Source organism: Budorcas taxicolor, chromosome 24, assembly GCF_023091745.1.
Source record: "Budorcas taxicolor isolate Tak-1 chromosome 24, Takin1.1, whole genome shotgun sequence".
NCBI lineage: Eukaryota > Metazoa > Chordata > Mammalia > Artiodactyla > Bovidae > Budorcas > Budorcas taxicolor.
The window spans coordinates 13114078-13139890 of record NC_068933.1 but is presented as its reverse complement, the minus strand read 5'-3'; the positions used below and the strand labels follow the sequence as shown (position 1 = coordinate 13139890).

Here is a 25813-nt window from a genome sequence, read left to right as displayed (position 1 = left end):
TCAACACAAAATGAAAAGTTTGAAAAAAAAAAAAAAGTTTTCCTTCAGTGACAGCTAACATAGCCAGCTTTAGCACATGGGTAAATATAAACCCCAAAAGTTTATGCCTGAAACCAAGACTGCAGTATGTTTCCATGAAAGTTTGCTGCTAATATAACATTAGGTCTACATGAAGCAAAATATTAATCTTTAAGCAGAGGTAGACTGACCCTGATGGTCATGAAACTTAAGCTTAAGGGCTCCCCACTTGCCTTGGTCCCTTCCAAGGCCCTGACCCTAATTTTGTCTTCCTTCTCCAGAAAAAGGGATTCCCAACTTATAGAAGTTTCAGGTCCCCCGAAAACCTGGATCTCACTTGCCCTTAAGATTATACTATTATTATACCTACTATAAATAAAGGACATACTATGATAAAGGACAGAAATAGTATGGACCTAACAGAAGCAGAAGATACTAAGAAGAGTTGGCAAGAATACACAGAAGAACCATATAAAAAAGATCTTCATGACCCAGATAATCACGATAGTGTCATTACTCATCTAGAGCCAGACATCCTGGAATGTGAAGTCAAGTGGGCCTTAGAAAGCATCACTATGAACAAAGCTAGTGGAGGTGATGGAATGCCAGTTGAGCTATTTCAAATCCTGAAAGATGATGCTGTGAAAGTGCTGCACTCAATATGCCAGCAAATTTGGAAAACTCAGCAGTGGCCACAGGACTGGAAAAGGTCAGTTTTCGTTCCAGTCCCAAAGAAAGGCAATGCCAAAGAATGTTCAAACTACTGCACAATTGCACTCATCTCACACGCTAGTCAAGTAATGCTCAAAATTCTCCAAGCTAAGCTTCAGCAATACGTGAACCGTGAACTTCCAGATGTTCAAGCTGGTTTTAGAAAAGGCAGAGGAACCAGAGATCAAATTGCCAACATCTGCTGGATCCTGGAAAAAGCAAGAGAGTTCCAGAAAAACATCTATCTCTGCTTTATTGACTATGCCAAAGCCTTTGACTGTGTGGATCACAAGAAACTGTGGAAAATTCTGAAAGAGATGGGAATACCAGACCACCTGACCTGCCTCTTGAGAAAGCTGTATGCAGGTCAGGAAGCAACAGTTAGAACTGGACATGGAACAACAGACTGGTTCCAAATAGGAAAAGGAGTACGTTAAAGCTGTATATTGTTACCCTGCTTATTTAACTTCTATGCAGAGTACATCATGAGAAATGCTGGGCTGGAAGAAGCACAAGCTGGAATCAAGATTGCCGGGAGAAATATCAATAACCTCAGATATGCAGATGACACCACCCTTATGGCAGAAAGTAAAGAGGAACTAAAAAGCCTCTTGATGAAAGTGAAAGTGGAGAGTGAAAAAGTTGGCTTAAAGCTCAACGTTCAGAAAACGAAGATCATGGCATCTGGTCCCATCACTTCATGGCAAATAGATGGGGGAACAGTGGAAACAGTGTCAGACTTTCTATTTTTGGGCTCCAAAATCACTGCAGATGGTGACTGCAGCCATGAAATTAAAAGACGCTTACTCCTTGGAAGAAAAGTTATGACCAACCTAGATAGCATATTCAAAAGCAGAGACATTACTTTGCCGACTAAGGTCCATCTAGTCAAGGCTATGGTTTTTCCAGTGGTCATGCGTGGATGTGAGAGTTGGACTGTGAAGAAGGCTGAGTGCTGAAGAACTGATGCTTTTGAACTGTGGTGTTGGAGAAGACTCTTGAGAGTCCCTTGGACTGCAAGGAGATCCAACCAGTCCATTCTGAAGGAGATCAACCCTGGGATTTCTTTGGAAGGAATGATGCTAAAGCTGAAACTCCAGGACCTTGTCCACCTCATGCGAAGAGTTGACTCATTGGAAAAGACTTTGATGCTGGGAGGGATTGGGGGCAGGAGGAGAAGAGGACGACCGAGGATGAGATGGCTGGATGGCATCACTGACTCGATGGACGTGAGTCTGAGTGAACTCCGGGAGTTGGTGATGGACAGGGAGGCCTGGCGTGCTGCGATTCATGGGGTTGCAAAGAGTTGGACACGACTAAGTGACTGAACTGATAGATACTATTATATATAAAACAGATAAACAGGGATCTACTGTATAGTACATGGAAGTATATTCAGTATCTTGTAATAACCTATAATGGAAAAGAATCTGAAAAGGAATATATGTGTGTATAATATATATATATATACAACTGAATCGCTTTGCTGTGAAACACACATTGTAAGCCAACAATACTTCAATAAAAACCAAAAAAAAAAGGCAGAAAAAGGATCATACTGTTATTATCTTACATTATTATATACAATATTTTATAGGCAGAGTAGAATTTTGATATACTTACTCAAAAAATGTTGTCCATCCGGTTTCATCGCTTTTAGTGGCTAAAAGGCCACTGTTGCCATGATAAGTAAACAAGACCAGTTCTAGTCCTTGAGCGGTCATGCTTTTCAAACATCCATTTGTCCCTATGGTCAACCATATCACTTGGTTATCTGGAGACACCACTCGGACTGGCATGCGATTCGGGTCCCGTCTAATCCTAAGGGTGTTGCCGTTACTGTCGGTCACAGCGGTAATGTCATTGTCGTTGCTGTAGCTGAAGTTGTACAGGTAATCGCCAGTGACTAGGCTGACAGTATACTGGTGAGTGCCGTTGATGTCGAAGATGTAGAGCTCCTGATCCGTCGGAGAGGCAACTTCGTAGAAGTTCACAGAGTTAAGTAAAGGCTTGTTCTTTGACACCGCCCGGATCCGAATGTTCCCCAGGTCTGCGATGTACAGCGTACCATCCGGGGAGGCGGCGAGGGAGGACGGCGCGCTCAGCTTGGCATCTTTGGCGTAGCCATCTCCGCTCTGGTAGCAGTCACAGTTGGCATCGTTTTTGCAGTCACACTCTGACGGTATCCCGGCGACCAGGGAGATCTCCCCATCGGTGGTGACTTGCCGAATCCGGTTAATTTTCTTCTCGTCGGTTTCGGTGATGTACAGGACCCCGCTGTAGGACACAGCAATGGCAGTGGCGGACTCCAGGGTCGTCTGCACTGCATGCTTGCCCGCGGAGTACTCCACCCCCGGCACCTGGCAATGCATGGGCCGCCCGGCGGCGATGCGCACCTGCCTGTTCTCAGTGATCTGTAAAACGACATTATTATCCAGCACGTAAATGGAGTTGTCCATTGGGTTAATGGCTAGGTCAGTGGGCCATTCCAGGCGTACCTGAGTTAAAAAAAAGAAGAAACGGTCTGGTTAGCCAGTTGCTGAGCTGCGGGTCATTTGCCAGGAGAGTAAATTAGACCGTTTAGGGAAATGACCGTTAATTTGATAAACTGTTTTAAAAATTGTTTTTAAAACATATACAGTGAAATAAATGTAAACGTTTGGAGTGGAGACAAATGGAAGAAATAAATTTTATTTAAAAATGCAGCTCACCGAAAGATTTTGCAGATTATAGCTAAGTAGCAAATGAACCTCTAAGTAGTGAGTTAATAGATATCAGTGAGATATGAATACAGTTCCTTTCGGCAGTAACAATCACCAAATGCTGGGGCTTTCTAGGTTATGAATACATTAGCGTTCTCTTGTGTTTTCAATCAGGCCAATAGTAAAGTGTCTAATTCTAAACAGAAGTCCCTGAGGACTGATCTTAGGGGGGGGGGTTCTCTCTACTACTTAAGGACCTCGCGCATTTACAAGCTTACAGATTTAAGCAGTTTTGTTCTTGGAATATCTGCTGCTTTAATGGTATTTTATTACAAATGATTAGCATTTCTTAGTGATAATTGTCCTGTATTTCATTGAATTCTTCAAATGTAGAACTGGAGAAGAAAATAACTTTGTATTAGCTCTGGAGACATATATCAATGGAGGAACTTTATCACAAGGACTGCCGCCATGACACACGTGGTATAAGATGGTATTATCACAGTTTACGGACACTGTAAATCAAGTCACGCAGAAGAAAAACAGACACTTTGGGGCAATGTTTTCACTACCTGGCTGATGTGCATGCTAGTGTCACAGGTTAAAGGTCTGGCTGAGGTCAGATCATTAGAGCCCAGGAGAGTTGATATGATTCCATTCTGATCAACTTTTCGGATCATTGTTCCATCAACAAAGTAGATTAACCCATTTTTATCAATTGCCATTCCTGTATCCAAGAGAGTACCTGTTAGTCTTTCAAAAATGATTTAATTAAATGCTCACAGTCATCGTTAAACTCAACATTTAACATCAATAACATGGGCAGTAGACAGGAGGTAAGATTGCAGATTGCCAACATATTAGAAAAAAATCCAACACAGGCATTTTTTAACATTACAAATCAATGTAAAATATAATAAAGAACCCAAATTTGTAAGAATCTGTCCTTAGCATGTGGATCATATGGGTAGTACGTGTGTTTAAAATATAAACACCGTATAGTGTTGCTGTCTATAAATTATAGAAACAGGTCAAATTCTGTTATGCTGAACTTTGAGTAACTCTATTCTAACAAAAATAGATCTAAGCCAAGGTTAGTGTTTTGTTGACCTTGTTACAATGAAATCTGCTAGGATGAATAATTCAGCACAACAAATACTTTTTTCCAGTCCGTGTTCACATAACAATCTCTAGCTATAATGAAAAAAAAAAGGCTCAAATCGAAAAACACTGTAATGAATGGCATAATACGTGAAGAAGGAGTCAGTTCTGACTGGTTTAAAAGCTAGAGGCCTCTGTCACATAGAATTTTTAGCCCCTGTTACCTCCAGAAATTCATCACAGCAAGCATTTTTTTCCCATGGCATAGAAACAAAAGTTTAGTAGCTCCAACTGGGTGATGGCTAATAGGGTCACTTAGTGATGGTTCTTAGAGAGCCCTGGGACTCATTCACGACAAAGAAATTCCAGGACAATGAAAGAATGGACACTTCCCTGAAGCTGAAAAGGATGTGACCTGAATGATACTGAGTAGTTGCTTGATTCCTTGACAAGCTGAAAAAAATGGTATGATAATAAAAAATGCCAAGCACGTAAAATCAACCTACAGTTGATTTTATTGTAAAATCAACTTTAAGATTTTAGCCGTTTCACACTAAATGTCTTTTCAAAACACTAGATGTGAAACGGCTTCCAGAACATAGTTGAGAGGAAAATGTTAACTCAGCATTAAACACAATCAGGCACTAACTGGATTTTCCACCTTTTAATTTTTTAATGAAAAGAAATCCTCCAGTTGGTAAATGCCGGTCGGTACCTTTGGGACTCATGAGTGTTGCTTCCACAGCCTTCCCGCCATCCCCACATCTGGCTTCATCGAAAGGAAGGCACTGCTCCCCTGTTCCTGCCACCACTTCGGCATTCTTAGTCAAGTCTTTTGCACCCGTAAGTGACTTTGGGCGATAAATCCTGCGGGTGTTAGTGTCAGAAACATACAAATCTCCCGTGACTGGATCAGTTGCAAGGTAGTACCTATGAGCTGGGTTGCTGCTGTAAGAAAAGATCATACAGAAACATCACAAAAAAAGTTACTCCTAAAACACAGAAATTAAAAGCAAAATAAAACAGATGATGAGAAACTAAGTATAAACTGAGACTCCTCATCAATGACTAGAAAATGAACAGCACTGCAAACAACGATTTAAAAGAACTGGTGCCAGTCTCTGACATGACTCGTTTACTCGTCTGTTGTTGAGGATGTAACAATTTATTAAACAGCCATCTTAAAAGTAATTACCTTTAGAAGGCGATATGCTTCCAACCTAAACAAAGGAGCAAGCTCTTGAAATATTTTTGGTTCAATGCAAAGCCATTAATATACGCCCCCTGAGTGACAGGCTTAAGGATTATTCCAGGGGAAGGGGGTCACTAACAAACTCTCCAGTGAAGTATAACATTCTAGTGATTCTACTTGCATCTCATTGTAGGGAAATCTCCAGTTTTCTCTTGCAATCAAACCAAAAACACCTGGCTTCAAAAATGAAAAAAAAAAAAATTTTTTTTTTTCTTTTTGCGGCATGTAGGATCCTAGTTCCTCAACCAGGGATTGAACCATTGCCCACTGCTTTGGGAGCTCAGAGTCTTAACCACCTCCAGAGAAGTCCTGATGCCTGAAATCTTAAATGCACTAAGACATACTGTGTTCCTTAATGTGGTAGTTTATTACTTTGTACTGAGGTGAAAAGTTACATATCATTACAATATTCAGAAAAATTTTGTAGAGGTTTTTTTTTTTCCCTCCAATAATCAGTCTGGTATTGGCAGAGTTGCTCTTCCAGATATATACATATATATACACAGCTGTGACAGTCGTAACTCAATCAAGCTGGGTCTGTTTTGGAAGTCAGGACATTGGAAAGATTCTCTAGTCTTTCCTATCTCCCTGATTATACACTAATTATGATACAGTTGGTTTTAAACATATACACACACATTTTATCTTCCTGCCAGCTGTATATAAATATGAGCATAACCTCTGGGCCAGTGTTTGAACATCAGCTTCATCACTAAACTGTGTGACCTTGAGCAAGCCAGCTAACTTTGCCTCAGCTTCCTTATCTGTAAACGTGAAAACAGTGCAGATTTCATAGGCTGCTGAGAGGGTGACATGAACTAGTGCAAGTAAAATCCTGACCACAGCGCTGACCGCACAGTACATACTCAATACGCATTAGCTGTTCTTAATATTGACTTGTGTCCTGTCTCCTCGTACACTGCACTGTCTTTGGCCTTGTGACTCAACCCGTGTAGAAGTGTAATAATTATTGTTAATGACACTATAACTTGCCTTCTGAACACGTAAATCAGGAAAAAAGAATTCTCTAAACTTGAATAGGTTCAATTTGTTTCTTTAGTCCTGCTATTATTCTATAATGTCAAAACTACCAAAACAATGCAGATCCTTCTTAAAATATCCAGTCTGAATGGTTTCTAATTGAATGATGCTAAAGGTAAATGAAGAATGCATACTTTTCATGATGCCCCTCATTTTGAGAAGAAAACAACAGATTTCTGAGACGCCTGCTTGAATAGCAACGGTATACTCTTTAGCTATAGGGCATGAGTTTCCTTGGTCCAAAAATAATAGACATTCAGGTCATAAGCTTTGCGTCTGTTGGCATCACTTTTATTCCAGTGGAACGGTAAAAAGACGAGGTCCAAAGTGATGCTTTATATTTTCTGTCCTGAAGCATCTCTTTCCTTGAAGACACAGAACTTTCTAAATCAAGCACTATCTGCCAGTGGCTTTAAAAATGTCCATCAAGTGAAGGCTCTAATTTTGCACAGAAGTCTATTGTCCAGAAGAAAATGTGGAGGCGTATGCAGCCCTGGAGAGGAGAATTTGCCTCTGGAAATATTACCCACAAAACAGCAGGAAATGAGAGCGAGCTCCTTTCCCTACAGTGCAGCCTGCCATGGCAAATTAGAGCTGCTTCTTGGGACCCAGTTTCCCTTAAATGAAAAAAAAGAGGGGATCTATACTGAAACCCTCAAAGAAAAAAAAAAGTGAGTGTGGAAATTTTCAGCTGACAGGCTGGTGGCAAGAAGCTCTGAGTAGCGTGTGGGATGTGTTTGGGATTCAAGGACACCTGATTTAAGCAGAGAGTTTTCTGAAGGGGGTGTTGGTTCTTGCCCTTCCAAGTTCCTGCAAAGCCAAAGCACGGGAGAGGCTGGGGTGGTGGTACAAATGGGTGATGAGCTTTTACATCAGTGATGTATCTCCTGTGAAAATGCGAGGCTATGATGACTGCCAACTGTCAGATGCTGGTAAGTAGGGTGCAGGAAATTGACCAAGTGCACAGTTTGGGGGAATCTCTGTTCAGCAGAATTATATACAATAGCCTTCTTGGGTGACCCACTGACATTTTTATTTCAGAAAGGTTTATGATAACATTGAGACTCTGACCAGTAGCATCAAAGCCAAAGAAGCTGAGATCAAGCGAAGAACCTATGCTATACTATACTGGGCCTGGACTCTTTACTTACCCTGAACTGTCTAGATCCAAGCTGTCTCTTCTACGTCTTACTCAATTCGATTATATATTTAGACAGATCCAGTGGTAAATGCAGACTAGGTCTCCTCATCTATTTTGTCATAATTCAGCCTTCTTAGACTGGAGAAATATTTGCAAAGGACAAGCTGTATGTAGAATGTTAGTTGCTCGTTCGACTAACATTGTGTCTGACTCTTTTGCAACCCCCATGGGCCTGCCAGGTTCCTCTGTCCATGGGATTCTCCAGCCAACAATACTGGTGTGGATAGCCAGTCCCTTCTCCAGGAGATCTTCCCGACCCAAGGATCAGAACCTGGGTCTCCTGCATTGCAGGCAGATTCTTTACCATCTGAGCTACCAGGGAAGCCCAAGCTATAGAATAGATATTATTAACACTTATAACGCTTTTCAGTTGGAAACTGTACCACAGCCCTTGGAATACAGTGTGTTTATGAAGGTGTATAAATTATATTAACGTATAAAACTATGATTTTCTGGCTAACAAAAGATTATTTATATTATTGCAAGCAAGGCTTTGGGTTTGGGATGTGATATTTTTGTGCTTGCTTAATTTTTAACTATTAAGTCAATGACAAGCACTGAATCAAATTTTTAGAGTTTTCTATCTAAACTTTAATCTGTTCAATTTCACAGACCTGTGACTGACACTTCTTTGATCTTTTAATTGGTAATATAAAATTCACAAAGTTGATTTTTAGAATTACATGCTTAAATGCCCCTTGGCTGGTATTAATGAATTTAGTTTCCTTTGTTTTGGAATTTTAAAGAATTGGGATCAGGAATGATCTAACATTTACTACCTACAAAGGGGGTTTGTTAGCAAACATACTAGGAACATCATGGGGGGAAATGTTGAACATATACAAAAAACTTATTTTCTAAGCATTTTGGAAGTTCTCATTTATGTAAAAATTTAATATGTTGGGTAGTATTTATATCAATTCAAGTATAGCTAGACAATTTGATTTGATACAATATCCTGACAAATACTTAATATGTTTGGTATGACAGAATACTCTGAATTTTAAAATATTAGGAATGCTTTTATACTTATTTTATTAGTCAATATATTTATTATTTCCCCCATCAGTCCAATTAATGAGACTGTTGATATGCTATGAAGCATAGGAAGAGGAGAAGAAACATTCATTTTTCTACTTTACTTCGTCATTGACAACTGACTTCCCTGTTCATCTTTATATATTTAGACATATTTTTCTTCTTCTTTCTACCGCCTATCCCTAAGTCTTTCATGACTTTGGTGCTAGCCAGGAAAGTGGGACTAAGGAGAAAGCCAGGGAGGATCCTTTTGTTGTTGTTGTTCAGTTGCTAAGTCGTGTCTGACTCTTTGCGACTCCATGGACTGCAGCCCACCAGGCTCCTCTGTCTGCGGGATTCTCCAGGCAAGAATACTGGAGTGGGTTGCCATTTCCTTCTCTAGGGGGTCTTCCTGACCCAGGGATTGAACCCGTGTCTCCTGCATGGACAGGCGGATTCTTTACTGCTGGGTCACCACGGAAGCCCAGGTAGGATTCTATCACCTGATACAAGGAAGATGATATTGGTAGGTAAATAGGAAGAAGCATCTGTAAAGAATTTTCATTTTTTAAGCTAAATGAAGAAGCTCTGATGAGCTGAAATACCTTGGCTTTGTTAAATCAATTTTGATGAATTAGTTACTAAGCAAATGAATCCCTAAGTTTTGTCAAGGATTATTATCATCCGTTTGATGATGTGAACTTAAAAGCCTTATTTTTTAATTTTCCCTACATCTTTCTCTTTCTCATCACTCACACACTGTGTCCACTCTCTGCCTTCCTTTATCTCATCAGCTGATTCCTTCATAACTCCTCAGACTATTTCAGGTACCTAGCATCTCATGGTTTCACATAACAGCTTCCTAACTGATCTTCACATCATCGTGGACACTGACACCAGATTCATCTTCCTAAAAGGCCACTCTGAGATGCTGCTATCTTGTTCAAAATCAGACCATGGTTCCCCACTGTCTGCTACTCTGCAGAACCAGAGAGCAACTCCGTAGAGCCATCAAGGCCCTGAGTTCTCTGACCTTAACCTGCCTTCCTACTGATCTCTCATTACTACCAACACGGTCATTTTGATGTTATCATAATTTTGAACTGGATTGGGTTTCTCTTAGAACATGTCCCACTCATCTCTTTGGAGCAAGTAACTTGACTTGTTCTATATTCTTTCTTCATGACTGCTCTCCCTTCTCCTGGTTGTTCTGTGTCAGCAGATTTCATTTTAGACCTGCATCAAATCAACCTCCCAGGAAACTTTTCTTAAACATACTCCCACTCCCCCGTAATCTCTCCCTTCACAGAAAGTGAAAAAGTGTTAGTCGCTCAGTAGTGTCTGACTCTTTGCGACCCTATGGACTGTCGGGCTCCTCTGTCCATGGAATTCTCTAGGCCAGAACACTGGAATGGTTTGCCATTCCCTTCTCCAGGGGATTTTCCTGACCCAGGGATCAAACCTGGTCTCCCACGTTGCAGGCAGATTCTTGACCACGTGAGCCACCAGAAAAGCCTCCACACGTTTACTCTTGAAATACAAGCCATATGATCAGGTGTCAAAGAGTGACATTGATGATGTCATTTAGTCTGTTACAGGTACATCTTGTTCTCCCTACTGGATTGTGAGTTCTGAGAGCATGGACTTTATCTCAATACTGCAATCTGTCCAAGAACCCAGCACATGGTAAGTGATCAGTCAACACAGTTTTAATAAAGATGGATATCAATTTAAAACCTAAACCACTGTATTTTACACGGATGGTACATAAGGCAAATGCAAGAGTCCATGTTTAGCAGGGATAATGTACAGAGAAGGATCACGAGAGAGGGATTACAATGAGCATCACGGCCAAACATCATGTGCTAGTACAGAATGAGTTCATTGTACAAAGTATTGTTAATAATGTAGCTCTAATCTCACAGATTTTTTTCTAGAGAGATGACAGTTCTACATAATTTATCAAATGATTGTGAAATAAATCTAGCTTTTTAGAAATCCAGGGAATTAGCCTATAGAAACTTGGCTGCGTGGACAGATGAAAGCTGACTATGTGGTGTAGTGTAAAGAAATTAAAAGATGCTTACTCCTTGGAAGGAAAGTTATGACCAACCTAGACAGCATATTAAAAAACAGAGACATTACTTTGCCAACAAAGGTCTAGTCAAGGTTATGGTTTTTCCAGTGGTCATGTATGGATGTGAGAGTTGGACTGTGAAGAAAGCTGAGTGCTGAAGAATTGATGCTTTTGAACTGTGGTGTTGGAGAAGACTCTTGAGAGTCCCTTGGACTGCAAGGAGATCCAACCAGTCCATTCTAAAGGAGATCAGTCCTGGGATTTCTTTGGAGGGAATGATGCTGAAGCTGAAACTCCAATACTTTGGCCACCTAATGTGTAGAACTGATTCATCGGAAAAGACCCTCATGCTGGGAAAGATTGAAGGCAGGAGGAGAAGGGGATGACAGAGGATGAGATGGTTGGATGGCATTACTGATTCAATGCACATGAGTTTGAGTAAACTCCGGGAACTGGTGATGGACAGGGGGGCCTGGCGTGCTGCAGTCCATGTGGCTGCAAAGAGTAGGATGTGACTGAGCAACTGAACTGAACTGAACTGATGTGGTATAGTGTAAGGAACACGCTTTTCAGACTGGTTCAAATCTCTCTTCCCCATTTCTTAGTTACGTATCTCGGGGGAAGAGGCATAACCTCCTTGAGCCTCTCTCAGTCCTGTGTAACCTTGAAGGGCTGCTGTGTGGGTGTGAGACACTGTGTAGCTGGCACTGTGCCTGGCCTGGAACAGCCCAGCCTGTTAAACAGGTGGCTGTTTTGATCATTTTTTTCTGTATCGCCTCCAGCGTTTCCGCATTTAGTTGGTATACACATCAGCTTGTCTTCTCTTCTCCACAGTTACTAAAAAGACCAGGCCAGAACAATTTTGATATTCAACTGTGGTTTCTAACAGCAGAGCTTTTCATGCTCAGAAGTCTGGAGAAATTCTGTGCTAGTTTCTGCATGTGGCTGGGCTATTAGTTGATAGGGTAAGATCAACAGGGGAGCTTAGGTGAAGGCCTTGGGACTGTGGCTATGGGTCGTATGGATATGTGGCAGCTACACACCTTTCAGCTGACTTTTGCTTTTTATTTCCTAGTTGGCAAAGGTTTAATTGAGTCACAGGGATTTATTCATCTCAAGGACTTCACGCTAACTATCACTAACTTTTCTATCCAATATCATTGTATTAGTTATTTTAATGGCCAAACTAGATTGAGCATGTCCAATATACCTTGCCTTTTTTTCCTTTTGCTAGCTTTCCTTTAAAACATATTCCACCCCCCCCTCCTTTTTTGCTGTCCTGAGGAAACCTTCTCAGTTAAAAGTGCCCATACATTATACAAGCTTGTCCTGTACCTTCTCAGCTAAGTGTACAGAGCAAATAGAATCTGGAAAACTTTATATCTGGAGCCTATATATTTGCTTCAGTGACATTCATTCTGAGCCCTGAAGAAAGTCTTTTCCTCCATAATAATGTCAGTGGAAACACTACTTCTTAAAACTCAAATCTATTAATTCTCTTAACTTAGGAAAATATACAGTTTAAATGGGGTTTAAAGCCAGCAAATTTGGAAAACTCAGCAGTGAGTGGCCACAGGACTGGAAAATGTGTTTTCATTCCAATCCCAAAGAAAGGCAATGCCAAAGAATCCTCAAACTACCGCACAATTGCACTCATCTCACACGCTAGTAAAGTAATGCTCAAAATTCCCAAGCCAGGCTTCAGCAATACGTGAACCGTGAAATTCCAGATGTTCAAGCTGGTTTTGGAAAAGGCAGAGGAACCAGAGATCAAATTGCCAACATCCGCTGGGTCATGGAAAAAGCAAGAGAGTTCCAGAAAAACATCTATTTCTGCTTTATTGACTATGCCAAAGCCTTTGACTGTGTGGATCACAATAAACTGCGGAAAATTCTGAAAGAGATGGGAATACCAGACCACCTGACCTGCCTCTTGAGAAATCTGCATGCAGGTCAGGAAGCAAGTTAGAACTGGACATGGAACAACAGACTGGTTCCAAATAGGAAAAGGAGTATGTCAAGACTCCTTGACGTACTTATTGTCATATCCTTGATGTATATTGTCACTCTGCTTATTTAGCTACATCATGAGAAATGCTGGGCTGGAAGAAGCACAAGCTGGAATCAAGATTGCCAGGAGAAATATCAATAACCTCAGATTTGCAGATGACACCACCTTTATGGCAGAAAGTGAAGAGGAACTAAAAGCCTCTTGATGAAAGTGAAAGAGGAGAGTGAAAAAGTTGGCTTAAAGCTCAACATTCAGAAAACGAAGAACATGGCATCCGGTCCCATCACTTCATGGGAAATAGATGGGGAAACAGTGGCTGACTTTATTTTTTTGGGCCCCAAAATCACTGCAGATGATGACTGCAGCCATGAAACTAAAAGACGCTTACTCCTTGGAAGGAAAGTTATGGCCAACCTAGATAGCATATTCAAAAGCAGAGACGTTACTTTGCCAACAAAGGTCCATCTAGTCAAGGCTATGGTTTTTCCAGTGGTCATATATGGATGTGAGAGTTGGACTGTGAAGAAAGTTGAACGCCGAAGATTTCATGCTTTTGAACTGTGGTGTCGGAGAAGACTCTTGAGAGTCTCTTGGACTGCAAGGATATCCAACCGGTCCATCCTAAAGGAGATCAGTCCTGGGTGTTCACTGGAAGGACTGATGCTAAAGTTGAAACTCCAATACTTTGGCCACCTCATGCAAAGAGCTGACTCATTGGAAAAGACCTTGATGCTGGGAGGGATTGGGGGCAGGAGGAGAAGGGGACGACAGAGGATGAGATGGCTGGATGGCATCACCGACTAGATGGATGTGAGTCTGAGTGAACTCCGGGAGTTGGTGATGGACAGGGAGGCCTGGAGTGCTGCGATTCATGGGGTCGCAAAGAGTTGGACACGACTGAGCGACTGAACTTAACTGAACTGAAATACACAGTTTAAACTACAGCAGCAATGAATTTACTAGGAAGTCAGTAAAGCTTAACCTTTAGGGCTCCTCCCCCTGTACAAGTTCCTTCCAAGTCCAAGGGCCCCTGGCAGCATGTTCACGGGATCTTATGTTTTAAAAAATTTGCCAAACTAAACTATCTTTAGGTTCCTTTTCCTTAACCTAGGTCCCTTATTCATAAGCTTTGGGCCCCATAATGCAGATCTGCCCAGGCTATTGGTCAAACTGAACGCTCCTCAAACTCTCCCGACTGTGCTTCAAACGTTGTTCTGTTCAATATGGCTTACAGTCAGTACCTGAAATTTACAGGTTTCTTTTTTGTCACACAGAGATGCTCATTATAATGGTTTTCTGCGACAAAATTTAATCCGTTAGCCAACTCAAAAATATTTCTCAAATTATACTGCACAATATAGGCTTTGCAATATGCTGTATCATAATAGTTCATTTGTGTAGTTTTCATTCCTCAGATGTTCTCTGCTGCTGAATTTCCTCTCTCATGATAGAATGTTCTTAGAAAACAATGTCAGAGAGTCAAGTTGACACATACAAAGGACATTCAAAAATACACAATAACCTTTAAGCAAGATGCTTACCTATGTCTAAAATCTTTATTTCTTGGTGGAAGCAGATAAAAAGGTGGAGAAAAAAAGCATAGTTAGAAAAGGTTTCTATATAATGAACTGAATACTGAGATTTTAGTTATTTTATGGAAAATTGCTAACTTAAGCAGAACTAACACTGGAATGAATTTTGTAGGTCAAGGCTTATCAAACAGTTTATAGAACAGAATGATTTTGATAAACATGCTTAAATGAACAAAGCAAAAGCAGCAATTTGTTAACTTTAACTACTGGCATTATGGTTAATGAGTTAATCCAACTTGAAGATTTGATATTCCAGTTGAAAGTTACAGGCTTAGTTTGTTTACTGTTATGTCCTAATATTGTAGGAAAATATTTTATGCTTTAATTTCAACCAATGTGAAATAAAAGTATAACAACCTATATCACAAGATTTTTCCAAAGATAACTATAGAAATTTAAAACCCATAGTTCTAGCTTATTGGAGTACAGAAAATTCACTGGAATCAGTGAGATTTTATATACTAGGTTATTTTACACTCTTTCATACAGTTATGGCACAATATACATGCATTGGGCTTTTTCAAATTTGAACCAAGAATTTCACTGCTTTCCAAGGAGAATTTTAAACACTAGAAAGGTATGTTTAAGTAAATAAATTAGTACACCATATGCAACATTATTTTAAAATAAAAGCATGTTTCACTATGATCAAAACCCCAAAATAAGGAGAGACATACCTTAGCTCTAAAACGCTTGTTACATTTCCAGAAGGGAATATCCGCCGAACATAGTTGAAATCCCCCACGTACAGACTGCCGTCGATCCCACACGCCAACGCCACCGGGGCCAAGAGTTTATTACCATCGGCTTGACCGTTGCAGCTCGGGCATGAGATGCTGCGCCTTCTTCCGTTGCCCATGATACTGCTCACCACGGGGGGCTGCTGGGAGATAAACTGATTCTCCCCGTTTCCCTTGTATAGGATACCTGAATGAGATAAAAATTTTTCTTATGATAAAAGGAGTAAAGTTGAAAAGTCACCAGGTTCAGTACAGAAGCCACAGTTTGGTGCCTTTTCGATTTGGACTGGGAAAACTTTTATCTAAAGTTCTACCAGAAAAAGCTCCATTCAATGACCCACTGTAAAATATTATATAATAAGATATAGGAGAGAGCAAAAAATGCTAACCATTATGGGTTTAAAGAATGTCTGGTGAAAGAAACAAAGGCCTAACAAGAAAAATTAGAAACTGAATTCTCGACACCAGTGATTCTCAAACTTGGCTACATGTTGGAACTGACACATGCTAGGATCTCACCTCGAGGGATTCTGATGTGATTGATCTGGGGTGCAGCCTTGGCACTGAGATTTTTAAAAACTCTCCGGATGATCTTGATGTGCACGCAGCCAAGTTTGACAGCCACCTCTACACAATGTTCTTTGAAAGTGAAAGTCGCTCAGTCCTGTCCGACTCTTTGCGACCCCATGGACTGTATAGTCCATGGAACTCTCCAGGCCAGAATACTGGAGTGGGTAGCCTTTCTCTTCTCCAGGGGATCTTCCCAACCCAGGGATTGAACCCAGGTCTCTTGCAATGTTCTTTAGGGGGCAGCAAGTTTGCCTAATTGTTAAATGATGTTGAAAACATTCCATATGAATCCAACTAATAAAAATAAGTGCCAACAATATGACTTTCTTCTTTAGGAGTTTATCACTGATTTTTAAAAGATTAAATACACTTTACAGAAAACAAAGCTAGAAAATGTATATCAAACCTCTAACATATTACTATACTATGAAACAGTATTTTTCTCGCTTATACTTCAACTTGATATGAAAATGTATGCTCATGTAATTATTCAAAATTTCAGACATTACAAAATTGGGAAGGGCAGTTTATCATTTAAAGTGAGTTTTGTTTTTAGACATGAAAATACCAATAATTTTAAGGCAAGATGCCAGTCTGCTCCATTTTGGTCAATGAAAAGCTGAGAAAAAAAATCCTAAATAAATATTTTCAAAGTGAGAAACTAGATGTGAGTGGAGATTTTAATTTTACTCATTTACCATTATTAAACATAGTTCACTGGTTGCATTTTGCTACGATGTAACTGGATGGTCAGCTGTTATTGTTCCACACGTTCAAGACACTTCTCAATATGTTATCTGTAAAACACCTGCTGTTTATACTTTTTAAACAGATATACTGTTAAAAGAATCAATCCCAAGAAAGAACCAACAGGAAGTCTGAGAATGTGTTTTTTCTTCCCACTTGGGGATAATTTTAAAGTGAAGAAGAAAGCAGAATAATGGTGTTCCTCTTACAGTTCAGCACATTTTAGGTGAATTCTGCCATTACTTTTCTAATGCTCTGCTACATGGGTGATAGTAATGGTAATAATCATGGCCAATTTACATAAAGAAATCAGGACTGAAAAAACAAGTTTATTCACATTTAGGGAAAATCATCTAAATAAGGCTTGATCATAACAACAGACAAAAGGCATTTTTCCTTGAATATTCAAAGACTACATTAATGATACCTAAGATCTTTCTGTGATTGCGTTATTTGACAGTGATGGAACTATAATTTCCTAGAACAGCCAGTTCTGTAATTTTCATCAGAAAATCCTACAAGTCAGCCTATGGCTTGCCTGCGTCTGATTCACTCAGTCATTACTTAGGACGATCAGTCTTCCATGATTCTCCTCTATTATGACAGAATAGAAAGATGAACATTAGAATATTTATTTCCATGTTCCAGGGTGCTTGCGCAAACACCTGTCACTGTCTATGTTTTCGCCTTCTTGTCTTCCTTACTGTATTTCCATCGCTCGTCCACCTTGTCACGATTACAAATCACTTTGTTTATTCGATTAGACACACGTCACTTTGAAAAGCCACTACTTGTCAAACTGCTCTGGGATAACATTTGAAATCACATTCAGTTCACTCTGTGAAGTAGGTTACCTCGCATTTTAAAATAATATATATTTTATCATTTATAACTTTTTGGGGAGGATGGAATTGGGGGTCAGTTTTTACATCTGACCTGTTATTTTAATAAAATTTAACCATCTATTATTCTCTGGAAGAACGTGTATGTGTATTTTTATTAAATGTATCCACGCACAGAATATTTATGAGTTTCTTACTCTTCCTGAATATTACACTGAGTGCTGAATATCATACATATGGCTTTTCCTGAAGCTCCTGGCTTGTAGTCTTTTTACTGGTTCATAATTTCTTGGGTGAAATTCTGTGGCTAACTGGTTATGAACTTTACCCTAAAATCTCATAATAATGAAAACACATGGAGGTTTTTCTCCGGGTTTGTTTATAAAGAACTTCTGGAACCTTCCTAGGTGGCTCAGGTGGTGAAGAATCTGTCCTGCAATGCAGGAGGCCTGGGTTCGATCCCTGGGCTGGGAAGGGCCCCTGGAGAAGCGAATGGCTACCCACTCCAGCAGTCTTGCCTAGAGAATCCCATCGACAGGAGCCTGGTGGGCTACAGTCCATGGAGTTGCAAAGAATCAGACACGACTGGGCGAGTTTCACAGCAAGAGGAGGAATACGGCAATATGTCAAACCATGCAAAATACAATTGGAGAGACTGTCAAAATGTATCCTCTATTTATTTCAATTTTTTGGCCATGCCACGTAGCATGTGGGATCTTAGTTCCCCGACAGGGACTGAACCCACATTCTCTGCACTGGCAGCACAGTCTTAACCGCTGGACCACCAGGGAAGTCACAACTGTAGATAATTTTATCAAGAGCGGCCACTGGCATGGCTGGCACAAGGCTTTGCATTTTAAAAGACTGAGGTTAAGCCTCGTGTGGCTAACATCAGAGTGGAAACCACCACTGCTTTAGACACTGCTAATGATCAGACAGGACATGTGGGACAATCTTTTTCTTACTATTGATTAACTCATTCAATTCTCTTCTGGAGAAGAGAATGTTTAAGTCCTGGATTTAGAAGTTTAAAACGTATCCTCTTCAACTCCAATGAACATTTTTTTTTTTTAAACAAAAAGAACCAGTATCAAAGCAATATTAATTAGAAAAAGTAGCCACCAATCATGGTTAAATATTTATTTAGTTGTACTGGATGCTTAACTCAACATTCTGTACCTCTGAAAACTTCTGCTAAGACAAAAGCTAATCTTGACAAAACTGTAAAATCTCCTTCTTTGGCTATTTGTAAGAGAAGAGCAGAGAGTCACTAGCACGGTAAGACTTAATTTCAGTCCAGTTCAGTTGCTCAGTCATGTCTTAACATTTGTGACCTCATGGATTGCAGCATATGCCAGACTCCCCTGTCCATCACCAACTGTGGGAGCTTGTTCAAATTCATGTCCGTCAAGTCCATAATGCCATCCAGCCATCTCATCCTCTGTCATCCCCTTCTCCTCTTGCCTTCCATCTTTCCCAGCATGGGGGTCTTTTCCAATGAGTCAGTTCTTCGCATCAGATGGCCAAAGTATTGGAGCTTCAGCTTCAGCATCAGTCTTCCAATGAATATTCAGGATTGATTTCCTTTAGGATTAACTGGTTTGATCTCCTTGCAGTCCAAGGGACTCTCAAAAGTCTTCTCCAACATCACAGTTCAAAAGCATCAGTTTTTCGATGCTTAGCTTTCTTTATGGTCCAACTCTCACATCTGTACATGACTATTGGAAAAACCATAGCTTTGACTATATAGCCCTTTGTTGGCAAAGTGCTGTCTCTGCTTTTTAATATGCTGACTAGGTTGGTCTTAGCTTTTCTTCCAAGAAGCAAGTGTCTTTTAATTTCATGGCTGCAGTCACCATCTGCAGTGATTTCGGAACCCAAGAAAATAAAGTCTGTCACTGTTTCCACTGTTTCCTCATCTATTTGCCATCAAGATGGAACCAGATGCCATGATCTTTGGTTTTTGAATGTTGAATTTTAAGCCAGCTTTTTTCACTCTCCTCTTTCACTTTCATCAAGAGGCTCTTTAGTTCTTCACTTTCTGCCATAAGAGTGGTGTCATCTGCATATCTGAGGTTACTGGTATTTCTCCTGGCAATCTTTATTCCAGCTTGCACTTCACTCAGTCCAGCATTTCTCATGATGTACTATGCATACATCCGACTCAATGGATATGAGTTTGAGTAAACTCCAGGAGTTGGTGATGGACAGGGAAGCCTGGCGTGCTGCAGTCCATGGGGTCGCAAAGAGTCGGACACGACTGAGTGACTGAACTGCACTGAACTGAGCGTTTAAGTTAAATAAGCAGGGTTACAATAGACAGTCTTGACGCACTCCTTTCCTAATTTGGAACCAGTCCACTGTTCCATGTCTGGATCTAACTGTTACTTTTTGACCTGCATACAGATTTCTCAGGAGGCAGGTCAGGTGGTCTGATATTCTCATCTCTAAGCATTTTCCACAGTTTGTTATGATCCACACAGTCAAAGGCTTTGGCACAGTCAATAAAGCAGAAGTAGACGTTTTTCTGGAACTCTCTTGCTTTTTCGATGATCCAGTGGATGTTGGCAATTTGATCTCTGGTTCCTCTGTCTTTTCTAAATCCAGCTTGAACATCTGGAAGTTCTCGGTTCACATTCTGTTGAAGCCTGGCTTGGAGAATTTTCAGCATTACTTTGCTTGCATGAAAGTGAAAGTGAAGTCGCTCAGTCGTGTCCGACTCTTTGCGACCCCGGGGACTGTAGCCCACCAGGCTCCTCTGTCCATGGGATTCTCCAGGCAAGAATACTGGAGTGGGTTGCCATTTCCTTCTCCGGGGGATCTTCCTGACCCAGGGATCGAACCGAGGTCCCGCATTGCAGGCAGACGCTTTAACCTCTGAGCCACCAGGGAAGTCCTTGCTTGCATGAGATGAGTGCAACTGTGAGGTAGTTTGAACATTCTTTGGCATTGGCTTTCTTTGGGACTGGAATGAAAACTGACCTTTTCCACGTCCCGTGGCCACTGCTGAATTTTCTAAATTTGTTGGCATATTGAGGGCAGCACTTTCACAGCATCATCTTTTAGGATTTGAAATAGCTCAACTGGAATTCCATCACCTCCACTAGCATTGTTCGTAGCGATGCTTCCTAAAGCCCACTTGACTTCGCCTTCCAGGATGTACGGCTCTAGGTGAGTGATCACACTCTTGCGGTTATCTGGGTCATTAAGATCTTTTTTGTATGGTCATGAAGTTCTTCTGTGTATTCGTGCCATCTCTTCTTAATATCTTCTGCTTCTGTTAGGTCCATACCATTTCTGTCCTTTACTGTGCCCATCTTTGCATGAAATGTTCCCTTGGTATCTCTTATTTTAGAGCAAGTTACCTTAGGGTTCTGCCTTTCTATCAAAGTTGTTGAGTCGCTAAGTTGTGTCTGACTTTGCAACCCCATGGACTGTAGCCCACCAGGTTCCTCTCTCTATGGGAATGTTCCTGTATATTATCTGAGATGTAGCCAAAGAAAGTAAAAGTGATAGTTGCTCAGTTGTGTCTGACTCTTTGCAACCCCATGGACTATGCTGTCTATGGAATTCTTCAGGTCAGAATACTGGAGTGGGTAGCCTTTCCCTTCTCCAGGGGATCTTCCCAACCCAGGGGTCAAACCCAGGTCTCCTGCATTACAGGTGGATTCTTTACCAGCTGAGCTACCAGGGAAGCTAGCCAGGATGTGGGTAAATGTTAGAAATACAGCAAAGACAACATAATTTGTTTAATGTAATTAATGTTCTTTATGACATGAAGTTGGTCACATTTTGCAAGTAATTTATATGTCTTGATTTATGAGATCTGACATGTGCTTCTCAGAGCATATTTATCTATCAGATGTACAACAAGTAATACTCTTTGATTCTTGCTTTCCTTTTTCCAGAGTATTTTTTCCTAATATTTGTAAAGTCAAAAAACAGTATATGTAACCCAGTTTGAGTGGGAGAAGTTTTTCTTTCCCTGAAATGCCATCTAAGAAGAACTGTAAAAATTCTAGATACTGAGAATCTTTAAAAATACTACGTTTTTTTAAAGATTAAGATTAGAAATATTTTTGTAAAGCCACTTGGATGGATGGCATTTTAGTTTTCTTTACTTAAAAAATCCCTCTCCCTCCATTTTTCATAAACCTACCTAAACCACTCTGGATCAACTGCAGTACTTTCCGGGAAAACTATGTTGGTGATGAGACTATGAACACTGTGAAGTATATTACATAGTTTCCATTTTAAGCTTTTATAGTTTTTAATCTATTTATTATTTTGCTCATACAATGTGGCATGTGGGAACTTTGTTTCCCAATCAGGGATCAAACCCATGTCTCCTGCAGTGGAAGCATGGAGTCTTAACCTCTGGACCACCAGGGAATTCCCTGAAGTCTTTAAAAATATACTTTTTGTCCCCTAGCTAATTCTGATCCTATAGCATGCATGGGATAAAATGTTGCTCCAATTTAACTGGTTTGAAAGTGAATAATATTAACTATCTGTGGACAAGCTCTTACCATTCTGAACATCCAACACATGATGCTTGTTTAATGTCCAACCGCCCATGTTGGAAGCATCCAATTCATAGCCTTGCAAAATGGCAGTCCTCTTCTCCCACAGAGTCAGGTCCAAACACGACTCATATTCATATCCTACTGACACTAGAATCAGAACAAATCATGGTTCATTTTCCCAACCACAGGCAGAAATGCAATTTATTTTATTATCTTGATAAAACTGCTTTTTTCACAGACGTGCTCTGGAGACCATATTTCCACTTATTTGTGAACAGAGTCTATTTTTTTTATATGAGAAGATTTGATCATATAAAAGGTGGTTTTTGAAAAAAAAATCTCCAAATGTTATTTTTGTATTGGCTTAATAGAAAACTAGTATTTTTCCCTACACCACTTTTTCACAAAGGGTCCATAGTACAAAATGAAGCTCAGGTTGAGCAACTGGAGAAGTCATTATTAGTTAGATCGGATAAATCAGCCCCAAATGGTGATCAGACAATAACAACAAAAAGTACTATTTACTATCTGAAGAATTAGAGATGCTTAGGCTCCAAGAGTATTAAGCTATGGAAAATATTTATGCTAAGTAAGGTTTAATAGAGCAAACAAAGATAGCCAGGTTACAACATTATATTCACATGCTCTTATCAGGAATAAACAATAAAATTAGCAGCAGATTAACAGGAACAAGCCTCAAAAGGAAAACTTCAGAGTTCACAATGAAACATGGATTTTAAAATTTAGAACAAAGTGAAGGGAGAAGAGGCAATTATCTGACCTGAACAAATTCCAGTCCAAATTACATATTAATTTCAAAATAAAATGCCTACTGTATTTTCAGGTAACATGTTTTCCTTTAGTTTTTGGTATTCTGAGCCTGAGCCTGGAGCCACAGCATGCGTATCTCAACAGATCAAATTCTGATTGCATTGTCCCTTCATGCGGGGAAGCAACTGGTTTGATGGTTCATGAATATCATTCTGCTGAAGTGACTGGTCCTTCCAGTCAGAAGAGCTGACATAATTTTTGGACACAAATGTTGTCTGATGTCATATTAAAATATCATTATGACTTGAAACTACATGTTGTTAGATACTGAAAATGTAAAAAAGGTTAATGAAAATTGAGATGAAATTATAAAGGAAAGAAGAAAATGAAAAAAGGAAGGGACGTGATGAGGAAAAAAAAACATGAAAAAAAGGATATGAAAACCTGAAATTTCACATTCCCTTTCATCATATGGAATACACTTCTTTTTCCTATGATAAACCAACCATTTACAACCATTCTAGGCAACCTTACTGTCACCCTCTCTGCTTATCCATGGATTTTCTTGGATTGTAATGAATTTCATGTTAATTCTGAGTTCAAGACAGTGTTTTTGGTGCAGAATATAATACATTTACAAGAGACTTACCAACAGCTTCAGACAGACCATAGACCTTTTGATTATATGCATCTGTTTTATCCCATATAAACGTATAGGCCAAGTTTGGTGATGCAGGAAACCACTTTTGAAAGAGTCTTCCTACGACAGCCACCATCAGATGCACCTTCATTAAATTAAATGGGATAACAGACTGGGTCATGGTGATCTTAAGTACTGACTTATACCCAGCAGCTCTGGAACTCAGGTAGGAAAGTTTCAAGTCTGTTCCTGGAATTGTGGTTTCTTCGTGGAGGACCTAGGTTTAAAAAGAAAGCAGAAGTTGCCAACAGGGATCACGTATGACTATTTGGTAAAATACATTTAAAAGGATGCAGCAAAACAATTAACAGTAAGATAAGATCCTAAAGAGTCACTATCCACAAAAACACATTTGAGAGGTTATCTTATTCAATAATTAAAAATAATGCTGCTGCCAGCTCAATTTTTCTCCTCCTAAAAGCTTCCTGTCATTTATCTTGAATTAATCACAGTTCAGGTGTTACTTCTAATACAGGAAATTTTGTGATTGCTCCATCAGGCTGACATGCACTGACTTGTTAGTTTATAGTCACAGTGGATTCTCACTAACCCATCTTTCACCCCCGTTGCCCTGGAGAATTAGAGCAGACGTTTGTAAGATGGTTCGCTCAGCACAGAAATATGGCCCAGGCCAAAGATCTGGCCCACACCAGCTGGCTCATTTAGGGGTTAAACCTACGTCTACGGCCTCATCAGCTGACTGGTCACAGCCTAGAAAGACAGGAATGGTAACAAAACAGACCAATTCTCTTGGGTTAAACTGTAGCAAACTCCATATTCACGTTGGAAGGTAATATAACAACAGCACACTCCCACAATTAGTTAAACATTGAGCTTGGACTCATCGCTGATTTTTGATATGAGGGTACATGAACTAATATTTTCAAGTTGCATAAATTTCCCCCCAGAGAACAATGAACGTATGTTGAATGTCTGCAAAAGACGCTCGATACACACTGTTTGAATTGAAATGAGTGTAAAGAGTTAATATTACCTGCATAAAATTATCTGTTACAAATTTTAAAAACCATATTCTTAACTCCACAATTTACCCATCAGTGTGACATGCTCAATGAATGCCAATAAACTTATCCTGATATATGCAAAATACATTATGCCGAAACAGGATTTCAATATTTTGAAAAAAATCTATGTTATGTTGTATATAAAATAAATCCAAATAATTCAGATTCTACTTGCTAATGGTGCTCCTATTCGTTTGGTTAATAATAGTGGCTCTTCTTAGGCTCAGGCTTCCCTGGTGGCTCAGATGGTAAAGAATCCACCTACAATGCAGGAGACCTGGGTTTGATTCCTGGGTCAGGAAGATCCCCTGGAGAAAAGAATGGCTATCCACTCCAGCATTCTTGCCTGGAAAATCCCGTGGACAGAGGAGCCTGGTGGGGTACAGTCCACAGGCTCGCGAAGAGTCGACGTGACTGAGAGACTAGCGCTTTCACTTTAACCTGGGCTCACTACCTCTTGTGTAGTGTACAAGGCTACCTTTCCTTAGGAATCCACTCCAGGAGCTTATCACCTTCTCTACGAAGAATTAAATCGCATTCTCAAAGGTTTCCTCAGATTGCCCTATTCATTACTCAGACTTCAAGGACTACCTTTTCGTGTTGGAAAAATCAAAATAGTGATTCAGGGTTCAGTAATATTTCTCTTCCTCCCAACTCCTCTCACATGAAACAGTTAGGAATGATGTATGTCTGTCATACAAATGTTAATAACTTAAGTAGGACCCTTGGGTTCAGGGTGAGTCATCTGAACAGAACTCACTGTTTCGTATCATTGAGGGTGAAACACTGGTGGCTTAGTTTGAAAAACAGCTTCTGTGACTTGGATGGCCCTGAAAATGTAAGTGATTGTAACTTAAAGCATATCATTTATTTTCTCTTAATTTATTTTCAAAATAATTTCACATAAATTTGATAGGTTTCCTATAGATACCTTCATGAATATATACTGTGATCTTCCAGGAGTTGTATCTCTGTTTCAAAATATTATGTTATTCCTAATTTTAATAACTGATTTCTGTCTTTGTCATCATTAGTTTACTTCACTGGAACAAATAATCTGTAATTTAACTCATTAAAACGTGTTTCTCCTAGGTAATTTAATTTGACCATACTATTTTGCACTAGTAGAAAAGCAAATCAAGCTAGAGTGGAAAAACCAACCATTAAAC

General features: G+C 39.9%; 1 protein-coding gene across 1 annotated transcript in view; it reads right to left on the bottom strand.

Moving 5' to 3' along the window:
• The window catches only part of TENM3 (teneurin transmembrane protein 3), a 450290-nt gene that overhangs the window by 43176 nt on the left and 381301 nt on the right, over positions 1 to 25813 (bottom strand). The window contains exons 17-23 of the mRNA XM_052661270.1: positions 23569 to 23836; positions 22152 to 22295; positions 15401 to 15650; positions 14673 to 14693; positions 5248 to 5480; positions 4004 to 4158; positions 2353 to 3227 (exon numbers count right to left, since the gene is read on the bottom strand). Coding sequence (XP_052517230.1) covers positions 2353 to 3227; positions 4004 to 4158; positions 5248 to 5480; positions 14673 to 14693; positions 15401 to 15650; positions 22152 to 22295; positions 23569 to 23836 — 1946 coding nt within the window. The remainder of the gene's footprint in view (positions 1 to 2352; positions 3228 to 4003; positions 4159 to 5247; positions 5481 to 14672; positions 14694 to 15400; positions 15651 to 22151; positions 22296 to 23568; positions 23837 to 25813) is intronic.